The 13,251-nt window shown below is 49.5% G+C and overlaps 1 protein-coding gene across 4 annotated transcripts in view; it reads right to left on the bottom strand.

Moving 5' to 3' along the window:
• Positions 1 to 92: 92 nt before the first annotated feature.
• ATF6 (activating transcription factor 6) overlaps positions 93 to 13,251 on the bottom strand; it is an 82,569-nt gene continuing 69,410 nt past the window's right edge. For all 4 annotated transcript variants that reach the window (XM_063343231.1, XM_063343230.1, XM_063343233.1 and 1 more), the window contains exon 16: positions 93 to 2,521. In XM_063343231.1, coding sequence (XP_063199301.1) covers positions 2,310 to 2,521 — 212 coding nt within the window. In that variant the 3' untranslated portion in view covers positions 93 to 2,309. The remainder of the gene's footprint in view (positions 2,522 to 13,251) is intronic.

Here is a 13,251-nt window from a genome sequence, read left to right as displayed (position 1 = left end):
TGGGCATTGCCAAGCAGAGCCACCCCACAGCCCAAGAGCCGGCAGAGACTGCACTGGCCTTTTGCTTAAGTAAAACAGTATTAACAACAATAATAATAATAAATAAAAGAACCATTTTATTGCCTTCAGTGCTAGGGACACAGAGAACAGAAGAACTACACGGGACAAGAGATGCTCTCCGCCACCGGAGCCCACGGGTGCTGGCTGAGGACAGTCCCCGAGTCCCCCAGCAGCCCGTTCCAAGGTGCCGGGCTGTGCCAAGCCCAGCCACCACCGCCCGGGTCCCTTCCACGGCTCCCTGGCAGCCAATGGCGCCCCCAGAGCAGCTGGCTGCCCCTGCCCGGGGCTGCGGGGGAGCTGCGTGCCTCTGGCTGGGGCACTGCCAGCGTTTTTATTTTTTGACTATTGTGTGAGCTGGCCCACAGTCAGGTGGGGCCGGGGCCAGGAAAACAGAACTGGTGCAAGGAGCGCAGCCAAACCCCTCGCCGAGCCCAGCCGCTTCCCAGCAGTGCAAGCGCCGAGGGGACGGGGGGCCTTGCGCAGCTTGCGCTGACTACGTGGCAAAGGGCAAAACTTTTCCATAGTGTTGCAAGGCACATACTTTACAGGGGTGTATTGCTCCTCACCCTCCTCCTCACCTTCCCCGAGCTGTTTGTCTTGCTGCAGGATCAACTTTTTATTTCCTAACAGATGCGCGCACACACACAAATAATAATAATAAAAAACACGTCAGTCAGTCACCGAGCGGTTCAGACAATGAAGGAAAGGCAGTAGGCTGGCAAATTGAAGCCATCATCTTCTCTGCTAACGGCAAAGGGGGGAAAAAAATAATAATGTAACATGCTGAAGTCATTAGGAAAGGCCAATGCTCTGCTGGCGGCTCATCCCAGCTGAGCACCGCAGCGCACCGCACCGGAGCCCCTCAGGCCCGCTCCGGCCCAGGGCTTGGCTGACAAACCCGAGACCAGTCACCAGAGCTCTGCAGCGGGCTCTGTAACGGCAGCAGTCGATTGCAGCAAGAGCCATGTCTAGTAGCTCAGTGCTCGGGGGCAAACGGCACGCTCCCCTGACGCTTGACGGGCATCTGTCAGTGCTGACAAGGCAGAGAAGGGGCGTGTGGGTTTAAGTGTGTGTGTCTGTTTCGGGAGGAAGGTGCTGTGGCTGTGTCCCACGGAACCGAAGCAGCTCTTCTGCCCCAGAAGTGCCAGTGCCAGCTCCATAGGCTGTCTGCTGTGAAACGCATTAAATATCGCACACAAAATAAAAAAAAAATCCAAACAAAAAACAGGGAGGTGGGGAAGAGGGGGGGAAAACCCAACCCAACAGCAGTACAATCTTTAGAAACGCATTAAATCACCACCCTTGGGCCACGCGCCAGCCTTTTGCCACGCAGCTGCATGGGCTGGGGATGACAGCAGCAGTCTGCGGGCGAGCGCACACAGGTGAGGGGTTCGTGCCCCTCACGGGGCGGGGGACAAGCTTCCCAGCAGTGAGGACTGTTCTGCTCGTGGTGCTTTGGCAGTAAGTGCGGGTTGCCACCCCCCAGCTGGAGGGCTGAGGCTGGGCTGCCCCATGGTACCACTGCAACCCTGAGCAGCCGCCCACCGCTTCCCGGCAAGGGAGGGCACACGGGGAAGGAATTTGGGGCAGGTGTGTGGTGTGCACAGGGGTGACGAGGAGCAGGGCTGTCTGGCCAGGCCCTGCACAGCCTCTCTGGCAGAGAAGGGATGCTCCTGCTGCTGGGGCGCAGGGCCGGGGTGGGGTGCAAGGCTGTGGCTCTCCCTGCACCCACAGCTCGGAGACAAACACTGCTTCCTCCTGCTGCCCCGAGCCCACTGCCGGCAGAGAAGCCTGATCTCGAGCACAGTGTCTCTAGGCAGGACTCCAGCACTCAGCACCCCACCTCAGGAGACAGTTTAATGGGACAAACAAAAAAAAACCAACAAACCAACCCCACAATTTTGGACAGTGCGTAAGTAGCAAGGATGGTCCATGTCCCTCCAGTGCTAGCCCCAGGCATTGATGTGCCGACACCAGGAGTGCAGCAATGTGCATCACCCACACCCCTGGCACCAGGCATGGCATGCTGTGTGCGTCCCACCAGGCCTGTCCCCGGCAAGGGGACAGCTGAGCTGTAAAAACCCCGGTCAGGATGCAGACGTTGGGTAGGGTCAGGCACAGGAGTGGGCTAATCGGGGTCTGCCCTTACTGTGCCGATGTGCCAGGAGCCCTGGGGACCTGCCAGCAATGGGGCTCAGTGTGGCAGCAGGACCTGCTGCATGCTGGTTGCACAGGCCGTGCCACAGGAGCTACTGCAGGGATTTGACAATAGCCCTCCTCAGGGCGTGGGGTGTCTCGGGGACGGAGGGAGATGCGCTGTAGAAGGTGTTGGTGTGATTTCTGCGCTGCTCTCGGAGGTATGGAGGGACAGATGAACTTTTGATGTGGATGATCCTGGTGTCCATCACTTCACAATCTATCTGCATCATCACCTCGTAGTCCTGCCCATTGATCACATTTTCTGTAAAAGTAACAAAAAAAACCCCAAACAAATCAGACTTAGCCCTTCAAGCTAGTGACCTAATGGGACCAAAAGCAGAGCTTTCTGGAACTTTTTTTTCTGGAGCAGGAGCTGGAGGGGGGAGACCCCTTCCTTTTTGCAGCTCCAACACATGGAGCTCCATCTCACACAGCGCAGCCCCAGCCTGCTCGTGACACCTCAAAGGGCCCAGGCCAGGCTTAGCATGTGCAGTCACACTTAGAAATTAATGTCTTGTCTTTTCCACTTCCTCATCCGCACATAATTACCAATGGAGTTTGCCTTGTACAATATTTATTACTGAACTGTTGCTCTTGAGCCACTAAAGCATAGGGGTGATTGAAGATAAAGCTTATTTAAGAAAGCTGAACGTCTCACTTTCTTTTTATTGGTTTAAGAATACTGTAACCTTCTTGACATTGAGGATCTAGAGGAATTTCTTCACCAGACTATTAATAAAAAACGTCAAAATGCTATCTCTCAAAAGAATTAACCGCACCTCCTTACCGTGCTGCCCTGGCTGTTGTACTTGCATGACGTTTTGGTGTGACGTGGGACAAGGCGATTACCCTTGAGAGACCCCCCCAGACACGGGGAGAGGCAAGCCAGCACATGGGACCCCAGTGCAAGGACATGCCGGGCTGCATCACCTCGGCATGGCCCCACGCCGGGCATGTCTGCTGCCACAGAAGCTCCTGGTCTTGCAGGCGGAGGCTGTGCACATGGCCAGCATCTGCTGCCTGGATTTAAAGGTGGGAGAGTATTCCCTGCATAGACAGCATGTCCAGGAATGCGAGAGCTGAGATCGGATTTCCAGGCACGACCAATCCTTGCCTTCCAGAGTCTGACTGCCATCAGCAGGCTTTTCTTTCTGTGCTAAGGAGGATGGAAGATCACCTAATGGAAAGCGTATGGATTGGAGGAATGCACTATACATTACTAATTTTTACTGTTTTCCTGGATTAACTCTGACTCTGGATGACAGCTGACAACTGTGGCCAGACCTTCTTGTACCCCACGCCACCTGTAGAAGCCATTAGATCGAGTATGTCTGGTATAGTAATGAAAAGCAGGAGCAAACCCTTGCTAAGGGGGCTGAGAGCCTGCAAGGGAAATCAAAGCTCCCACCTGCAGAAATGAAATGGAAAAAGCTCCCTGTGTGCCATTGAGAGACCACGGCCAGGAGCACCCAAATACCCCAACAAGCGCCTCGTCCCTCCCGGCAGCAGTGCTGCTGATAAAGTCCTACCGTAGCCTTGAGTGCTATGTACCCAGTTGGGACCCTTTTTGAGGCCATCCCTCCAGGTCACCCCTTCTCTCATCCTTTGGATGTGCTCTTGGTTCTCACCCAACAGGCGCAGGACCGGACGGTGGAGAGGGCTGGTCTGCTCAGGACAGGGGCTGTACGGGGCAGCTGCGGGCACAAGGGAAAGCTGGGGTGGTGGGGAGAAGAGTCTGGCCTTTGGGCTGGAGAGACCAGACAGGAACAGATTGGCTCCCTGTGACACAGCAAGCTGAAAATGCAGCCCCTTATCTCTCATGTTGCAAAGATGACAGCTCAACAGGACCCTGGCTATGTGAGAAAATGTGCTCCAAAGCCATAAGTGGGTGAGGTGGGATGGGATGGTGGCCAGGGCCAGGAAAACCTCTTGGTGAGGCAGTAAGACTTTCCCGCGTCTGCCTGCAGTGGCCAGCACAGTGGGCTATCATTAGGTTCCTGGCATTGCTCAGCATAGAGAAGGACAGCACTCCCAGAGAGCAGCCCATGTGAGGGAGGGAGCTGCACTGTGTGGGTGGCAGCAGGGAGCATGGCGACCAGATCAGTTCATCTCGGCCAGCCAGGATCCCACTTCTCCCATCGCTGACACAGGCTCCCCTGTGACTAAACGGACCACGATTAAGTCACAGCTCTGCCACCCTGTGCAAAAGGTGCTGTGTCTGCTGAGGCCACCATAGCTGAGATGATAGCTGGGAGGAATCCCACTCACAACGAGCCTCTGGGGCCAGCAGACATGGGGGAGACTCACACACCCAACGCTGACATTTGCAAAGTGCCTCAATCCTGCCCTGTGAGTGTGAATTAGCACAGGAGTGACACTTGGCTTCAAAGATGGGCATCTGATTCTTTCCCCTTTTGGGCTGAAGGCCCTGCCAATGAAGAACTGCTGCAGGAAGCCTCTGCAAAGAGTCTCATCATCTCACAGGGATGAGGACAGTAGTGGGAATGGCTCAATTCCCACTACAGACACTTTTAGCAGCCTTTCTCATTACTGTTAGCACTAAACCGATGTAGAAGAGGAGGTGGGATTTTCCACAGAGACAGTAGCTGCTGCTCAATGATGCCTCTGGATGCCTGGACCAGCTGTGTTCAAAGGAGGAGCCTGAAAGCCGTGCCAGCCCCAGGAGGCCTGGCCACCATCGGAGAGCCCTGTCCAGCCCACCCCAGCCCAGAGGGTGGAGGGGCTGATGCTCTGCTTTGGCCCACGTGATGCTCTCAGCAAAACAACAGGCAAACGTGACCTGAATGCAGCCGGCACAACCCGATGTTTGGAAAGACTAGCTCACTGTCAAAGGGGCAGGCAATGCAAAAATGATTCCACGTGGCTCCATCCTGAGCTCAATGCCATTAAACTGTTTCATGATCTGAATGAGGAATAGAGAGTATACTTACAGGATTTCTGGAAGATGCTAAACTGGAGAGATTTCAGCCTTGGAGTACTGGATGAAACTGCAGTTTTGATAAAGGAGAGAGGCTGTCCAAAATCTTCAGGATGCATTTCAACCAAGGCCAGAGCAAACTACAACGCTCAGGAGAATTGGAAAACACGAGAACAAAATGGGGCCAGGCAGAAGCACTGCAGAAAAAGCTTGAGGACTGCAGAAGATCGCTGCACGTAAGCCAACAGCATGACAGGGCTAGAAACGATCAGATTGATTTTGAGAGAAACAGGTTTATCTTTGGCCATGTTTCTAATGATAATGAAATATAAGCTCTGGATGAAGGTACCCTGGGAGACCAGAGGGTCTTTGTGACTGGCAGTTTTTAAGGAAAGGCTGGACAACCGCCTGTCAGACAAGACCTGGGGTACCCGATTGTCCCTCTGCACAGGCACAGGCACTCGCAGTCACTTGTGGTCCCTCTGCACAGGCACAGGCACTCGCAGTCACTTGTGGTCCCTCTAATCCTGCTTTTCTGTGAGCTGCAGGTGCCTATTCATGACCGAAGACCCTCAGGGCAGACTGTAACCGATGATTACAGAGCTCTGCTCTTTGCTCCTGACAAAGACAAAGACAACTTGGGCGAAGCCCTTTCAGTGAGATTTGAGCTGACATTTGCCACAGGGTAGGGAGGCACACCAGCCAGCGCCCACGGTCCAGATGGCAATGAGAACACTGCTGTGCCATTCCTAATCCCTTATCAGCAAGTGGGTAATATCTGGAGTAGAACTGTGGGTTCCCCAGGGGACCCTGTGGTCTGACCTCACCCACAGAGCAGGCCAACAGTTTCGCCTTGTGATTCCTACATCAGACCTTTTAAAAAATAGCCCGGTCAGGCTTGCTTTCCTTCCCCTTGCCATGGGGCCATCCAGCAGTACCAACATCTGCGAGACAATGTAGCACAAGGTGGACTTTCCAGCGAGGCCGCAATTAACGCTGAGCTTGGCAGCTGCGTGTGGCTGATCCCCGGAGGGGTCAGTCTACGCAACCAGTGCCTTCTCTGAACGCTCAAGTCAGACGTGTACTGCGCTGCCCGAGCACGCACCCATCGCACCTCCCAGCCCTCCGCAGGGAGGCAGACACGGGCAGGGGTGCCTGCAAAGGCAGGACCGACAGCCCAAAGCTGCTACTGCTGCTCGGTTGTTGGCTGGAAGGTCAGCGCTTGCCAACCTGTATTACAGGTTAATAGCCCAGACCAACACCGACACTGAATTATTTCTAAAGTTTATTGTGTTGAATTACCTATGACTGATGTTTTGTGGGATTACATAAGTGAAAACACGGGAATGGATCTCCTGTAGAGGTGTCTGGATTTATAAACAGTTTTATTGCTCCTCTTTGAAGTTCAGAACATACAGCCGTTCATAGGGCCTCAGGCGTAAGAAGCTATCCTTCCCAGGCCAAAAGGCTGTGTTGCACTTAATTATCTGTTAACAGATTTAAAAGCTGTACTTCAGATGATAGACTATCTCAACAGCAAAGGTAATTGTGCCAAGCATTGCTGTCCTCTGACTGCACTTTCTCAAAGAGGCTTGCTGGCTCTCATGGACCGTATGGAACTCCCAGCATGAGCTTGGTATAGGGAACAGAAATTTAATTCCCCAGTGCTGCTCTCCAGGGTTTATGGCAGCTCCTCTTAAAAAAAAAAAACAACCAACATGTTGCAAGACCCAACTGATGAAAGCTGAAGTCAGCAGTCCAAACCAAAAATGTTTAGCAAATCCGGCTGAGGGTAATAACTACTGTTACAAATTACCGAAGATGATGGAAGACTGTCTTCATATTTGAAGTAGTAGATTTTCAAAACTGGCGTATTAGAAAGACCATAAAACCAAAGTCCTCCTTCTCCCCTCAGTAGTACTGACACGTTATCAATCAGTTGAATGTTCAAGTGTCCGTCTTTCAGATCAAGCACCTACTTCTATAAGAGCTGCTGTTTTAGAGAAAGGCAGAAGACAGGCAGAGGGCTTGAGAGGCAGGCAACGGAAAACTTAGTGTCTGTTCTGTATCAGGTCAGAACAAATGGTGATGTGAACTGTGTCCCTAGACTCAAAATCTATAGATGTCAGTGGGCTGCTTGGCCCTGTGGATGCAGTCATAGGAAAGGAACGAAGTATTCCAGTAATTTACCCTTTCCCACTTATATGCACCCTCCCCACAAAGCTTTGTCGCAGGAAAATACTTGTGTTGAAAACTGCACCATTTGCAGAGAAGCTGCAATGGAGCTCCCCTGAAATACCACCTGACCTGGTGAAGTGTTTCAAGGCTGCAACCAACCACCGTGGAAGTGCTTTGCAGCTTTCTGAAGATGTGCTCACACCTTAGGTACATTGATAGACCCTTGTTCTACTAAATCAACTATGAATTTCGCCTTACCCCTGGCAATCCCATCCAAAAAACATTCTGTGAGACCAATACTGTATAATTCAGGGCCTGGGTTACTGATCTGCCATCTCCCAATCCTAAAACTCTTCTCCAGGGTCCCAACTGCCTTTATGGTGGATAACCCACATACCTAGTGGCTGGCTTCTTAGTAGGTGACTTGTAAAAGTGGTCAGAACCTGCCCAGCTCCACTCCCACACTGTGCTCACTGAATGTACAGTTAAGCTAGTGCTGACCACATAGATCTGGACTACATGTCCTCACTTCTGCTGATAAGATACAGGGAGGAAAATCACCTGCCTCATCTTTACTTTAACTACCTGTCTTTGTCAGTAAGGCCAAAGAATCATCCCTTCCTCGTGGACAATGGCATAGCGTGAATTTGATACCCATGAAACCAGTATAGTTGATGTCAAAGTTAGGGGCCAGGGAATTATCTCTGCGTAAGGTGATACAAAACCACCAACTTTTTTAAAACCATCTTTGCTGAAGAGCTACTCATGCCCTTTATAATTTCTACATTTCCATCTAACAAGAAAGCTTGCTTCGCCACACCAGATTCCAAAAAGTCAGCGTCACTGTTAATTTACCCTTACAGCCCCTTCCGCGGTCCCATCAATCACACCAGCAGGAACCTACACATCTTTCAAAGAGTCACCACATGAGTTCCAGTACCTGGTTGCTTTGTGCTAGCTGCGTCAAGCTGATGATGCTGAAGTTTGGTTTAAATAATGATTTAGCACCAAACTACCCAAACAATTTATAGCGCAACCTGCCCTATCCCAAAACAAAGCTCATGTCTAGGGCAGCACAGAGCCCAGAAAGCACAAGGTTCAGAAGAAGAGGGCACCGGCTGCAGGCAGCTCTGGGGCTGAGCTGTTGAAGGGCTGCAGCTGTCCCCAGACATAATTCAGGGGGCTTTCTCTGCTCTGTCACTCTGCAATCTTCCATCTAATCACCACTGAGCAGCCCTGACTGTCCTACCCAGCACATCTGGACAATGTTTCCATCTGAAGGGTTGGTATACACTACCAAATAAGTATATAAATGAAACAGTGCTACTCTAACAGCTACAAAGACTAAAAATACACTCGCTGCAAGAACGCAGCGGGTTCCTAAAACATTTACAGATTTGTTTGTCATACAGGATTATTTGAGGCAAGAGAGAAAGTTATATTGTGACCCGAATAACTTCTCTTTTTAAAATCAAATGCCTGCTTGGAACTGCCTCCAAACAAACCAGTTGCAATGGTCTCACCATTGCGGACTCAGCTGTCCTGAGTCCCTGAAAACAGGTTAAGTGAGATCCTGGGCATTTCAGTTCTCCAGGTCTCCTAGCACCTCTCAAACAATGAGCCAGGCTGCTGGGTCTATATGCATACAGGAACAGGGCCCATGATCAGAAACACTGGATCTACATAATCAAAGTCACTTTGATAAGCCACAAGCTGACAGCAAGGAGACAGGGTCTCTCCCCATGTCTAAGCTGCTGGAGCACTGGTGCCAGGGGCTATCCAAGGAGGATATATACAGACACGAGGGGTAAGCAAGAAAACGGGAGGAAAACAAGCTCTCTGTGGCTTCCTAAGTAAATAATGGACCCACAGGAGAGATTGACACTGGCTGTGGATGAGGAGCACAAAGTGCCCTTAGCTTACACCACTCTGATTTTTGGAAAAGGCCAGCGCCTGTGGGCAACGTGGTCAGTGGCAGATCTGTGCCAGATGTGTTGTGCAGTACCTGGTCCAGACTAGGAGGTCTCAGGGAGAGGGAAGGAAAGTTGGCTCTTCCCAGGGATCATTTCCAACCTGCTCTCCCACCTCCCCTTCCAGTCTTCTTTCATGCCGCACAGTCGCTTCACTCTAAGAGAAAGAGCATGAGCTATAGTGGAGAGCGCCCAGTGTGGATCTGCTGTGGTTGCTTTTGTTTTGGAGAGGGAGACAGTGGCTATGTCAAGAAGAGAAGATCAGAACCACCAACGTTGACCCTCCCAGGCACATAATTTAAAGCTCCCTGAGGTAGAGTATTTCTTGGAAATACTGAGACATTTTTGACAGCACTGGCGTGTTGTTGCAGGGTATCATTGCTGCAGCATGGCCCTATTTGAAACCTAACCAGCTGTGGCAATGCTAATGAAAAGGGAAAAAAAAAAAGAAGAGAGAACAAAGACAAGGGGCAAAGTAGTTGTGCTGCACAGAAAGCTCTCTTGGGAGTGAAGGACGGAGGCTGGAGAGAGAGAAACTCCGTCAGGCAGAACCATTCTGTGCCTCCTTGGGAAGCACAAGAAGTATAAACAAACTCCCCACACAGCCTGCAAATCCAGACATAGCTACTTACTAGACAAATAATTGTACACAGAGAAGTAGCCTAGAAAGGCATTCCAGTAGAAGCTTCTTTCAAGAACAAGGGCTGGACAGCTTGTCCCAGGACAGCATGTAGGGGATTGCTCCCTCTGAGTGCAGCAGGGAGGGACTGGGAGGCATGGGCATGTTCCCTTTGGTCCCCACCATGTGTCTAGCACCCTACAGACGCTGTTAGAGCTGGAAAACCTTTCTGGCCCAACGCTACCTTTGGTTTTAAATGCTAGCAAGCTCCTCCTTTTCCCGCTGTGCTGGTGGACTGGCTGCTCTCCTTTTCCAGCCTTGGTACTGCTTAAGGATGGCTGTTTTGCAAAGGCAGGAGAGCAAAGTCCTGGAAGCAAAGGCCCATCCAACCTGTGCTTCTGCCTCTAACAGTGACCAGCAGCAGAAGCAAAAGTCAGGGCAAACATGTACTTTTGGTAACACATGAAATAGTAAGTACTTGCTTCCCAGACACCTTATGTACACTATTCATGGTTCTTCATGTTCTGTTATAACCCTTCCCTCAGCCATTGCTGCCAAATTCAGTAGACGCTGTGGCAGGGAAGCTGTTACACTCAGTGTTCATTCCCATTGCTTTGTCTCCTGCATCTTTCATTGTGTTATACATCTATAAACATCTATGACCAAATAAATATGCATGGTATTGAAGATGAGGATTCAGCAGGGCTGTAAAGGTGGTTCATGCTTTGTTTTCTGGTCCCCCTTTAAAAAATTATATTGCTTTTCTTCCTTGTCTAACCTGACACTCTGGGGAAGGATGCGCAGTGGCTCGCTGAGCAATAACAGCTCGGTTATCTCCCACTGTATGCTTGGTCAGGAACGCTTTTCCCATGTAAATTCTTTCGCATTTTTTCATACCAAGCATTACCTGCTGGACAGAATTACACTGCTTCCCAACATCTTCCAGCTGTGCCTGGAGATGCAGGGGCAGGGACCCCAGCACGGACCTGTGTGGGAGTCTACTGGTGACATCGCCTTCACTGCAAAATGTGACCATCTGTTTCCACCTTTCATTTACATCTTTTATGGAGAAACCAATCCACAAGTGAGTCTTCCCTCTTGCCTCACAAAAACTTTCTTTCTTTTAGCAGTTTATGAAGAACTCCTTTTTTCCAAGATTTTTGGAACACTCAGGTATGCGACTGTGCTGAGGAGACCACCCTTATCCTCACACTCGCAATTCCTCTGAGCCTGTGATGGAGCACTAAGGCAAGATTTTCCTCTGCAGAAGCTGTGCTAGCTCTTCCCAATCTATCGTACGACCCCAGGCACGATCAACTCTCACAGGTTCAGCCAGCTTGTGCAAAAGTGAGACTTCATTTTTTTACAGTTCCTGAGGCCATTTTAAAAAAGTTTGCCTCACTTGTCACTTGCCGTTCTCCTGCTAATTATACAGCCTCAGTGGTTAACACCAGCACCAGAACTTTTTGCTCCTTCCTTCAACAGTGCTGACTTTAAGTGCTCTTTCACACCTTGGTCCTCTACCAGCACTAGAGATTCCCTAGCAGGTGTCCTCTGAAAAATGTTGTTGGGTTTTTTTTATGCCTCAGACACACTGTTCCTCAATATCTTTTTCTGGCTTGACTTCTTCTGGTTTGACATTTAATCTGCCAGAAATAGTGTTCTTTTTTCTATTCCCTCATTTGGCTACAAAGTCTATTGTTTAAAAGAGGTCTCCTTTCTTCTATGAATCTACTTTAACGTGTTACTTAAGCCTGTTGGATTTTTTTAGGGTCCTTTTAAAGACTTTTGCACCGAGCTTTTAATCTTCAATCAATTTTCATACCACTTGCCAACGTTTTACCCTATTGGGCTTTTTTTCCTATTCTTATTTCGCCCTTACCTTTGAACCGTAGTATGTACTTCATCATTTCAATTTGTAGGCACTTACTGATAAAATTAATCTAACTATTTGAATTTATTTTTTTTCAAGAGGCAGCGTCACTTTTTCACTGAAATGCACCTCATCTGCCACCCAGTATCATTTGTATCCTAGTGTTAGCGTCTCACTGATTGAAGAGTGAAGGCTGGTGTAAGCCTATATTCACTTACAGTTGAAATGTCTTTATAGGTTGGATGGTATCCAAAGAGTGAGCTGATTTTTCCACCTGTCTCACTTGGATACATAAAGTTACCTCATTTATTTAGGTACTGTGATCAGCTCTTGCTTGTAGAAGAGTATTTTTAACACCATCTCCATGAAGCTTCTGTCTGCGTGGGGTGAGCACTTTCCTCCACATGAGCTTCTCTGATTCAACGCATTTGCCAGTTAATTAAAAAAAAAATCATATACATATGCTGCAGAGTGCCTATCTGAACACACCACACCAATAAAAGTGAAACCTCTGTTTCAAAGATTTCTGTTTCCCAGCTACAGCAACAGGAGATTTACAGCTTTAATGTACGAATCCTGTTCTGAAACAGAGGTGGCTCCTTCCTCGTGGTGAGGAGCATGGCAATCGGGATCGCAATCCATCCACATTCACCCAGAAGACGTTTGTGCTGTAGTGGGATATGCCATGGTCTTTTCCCCTGGCGCTGCTACAGGGTACTACAGACTAAGACAGGATGGATGCAGGTGATTTCCAATGAAGTGGTGGATGACTGAAACTGAAAACGTTCTTCAGATGCTCAGGATGCATTTTTCAAACGTTTTCCTACAGCAACCCTCATTCAAAGGATCAAGCCTGGAGGACTGGACCTGGGATACGAGAAGGCGGCAACAGCCTCCTGTCCCCGCTGGCAGCAATCTCCTTAGAGACTGCAACCCAAACACTGAAAAAGACTGTCTCAGACTGCTGTGTTTTTACTAATCTCTAGGTTTACTCCAGTGATGTTCTCAAGACAGAACTCATAAATGTGAACCTCCTCTACCAGCACTGTTGCAATTTTTTATGTTTTTACAGGGTGAGCTCATTATGGATAATTATGTTTCAGATCACTGCAGAAATAAAGAGCTACCAGTAATCAGAGTTGGCCTGTGTATCACAAACATAAAACTGTGTTTGCCGCCTATAATTTAACACCAAGAGGAATTATGTAATCTTGAATTTACAACATTTGAAAATGTATTAAGGCAGATCAGCTGGGCCCGAGGCTAGAGTTATGATGTGCTGCACAAACACAGGTCAACGTAGCCAAGATGGTGACAGTAATCTCACAGCTCGGGATGAAAATTTTCTCTCTGCTTTGCAGCACAGCTCTCGGGCGCAGTGCTCTCTGTAAAGCTTGGTGGGAGAGCACACCTA

This window comes from Chroicocephalus ridibundus, chromosome 8 (assembly GCF_963924245.1).
Source record: "Chroicocephalus ridibundus chromosome 8, bChrRid1.1, whole genome shotgun sequence".
Classification (NCBI taxonomy): domain Eukaryota; kingdom Metazoa; phylum Chordata; class Aves; order Charadriiformes; family Laridae; genus Chroicocephalus; species Chroicocephalus ridibundus.
Note: the sequence above shows the minus strand (reverse complement) of the source record. Positions and strands in the feature narration are given on the sequence as shown.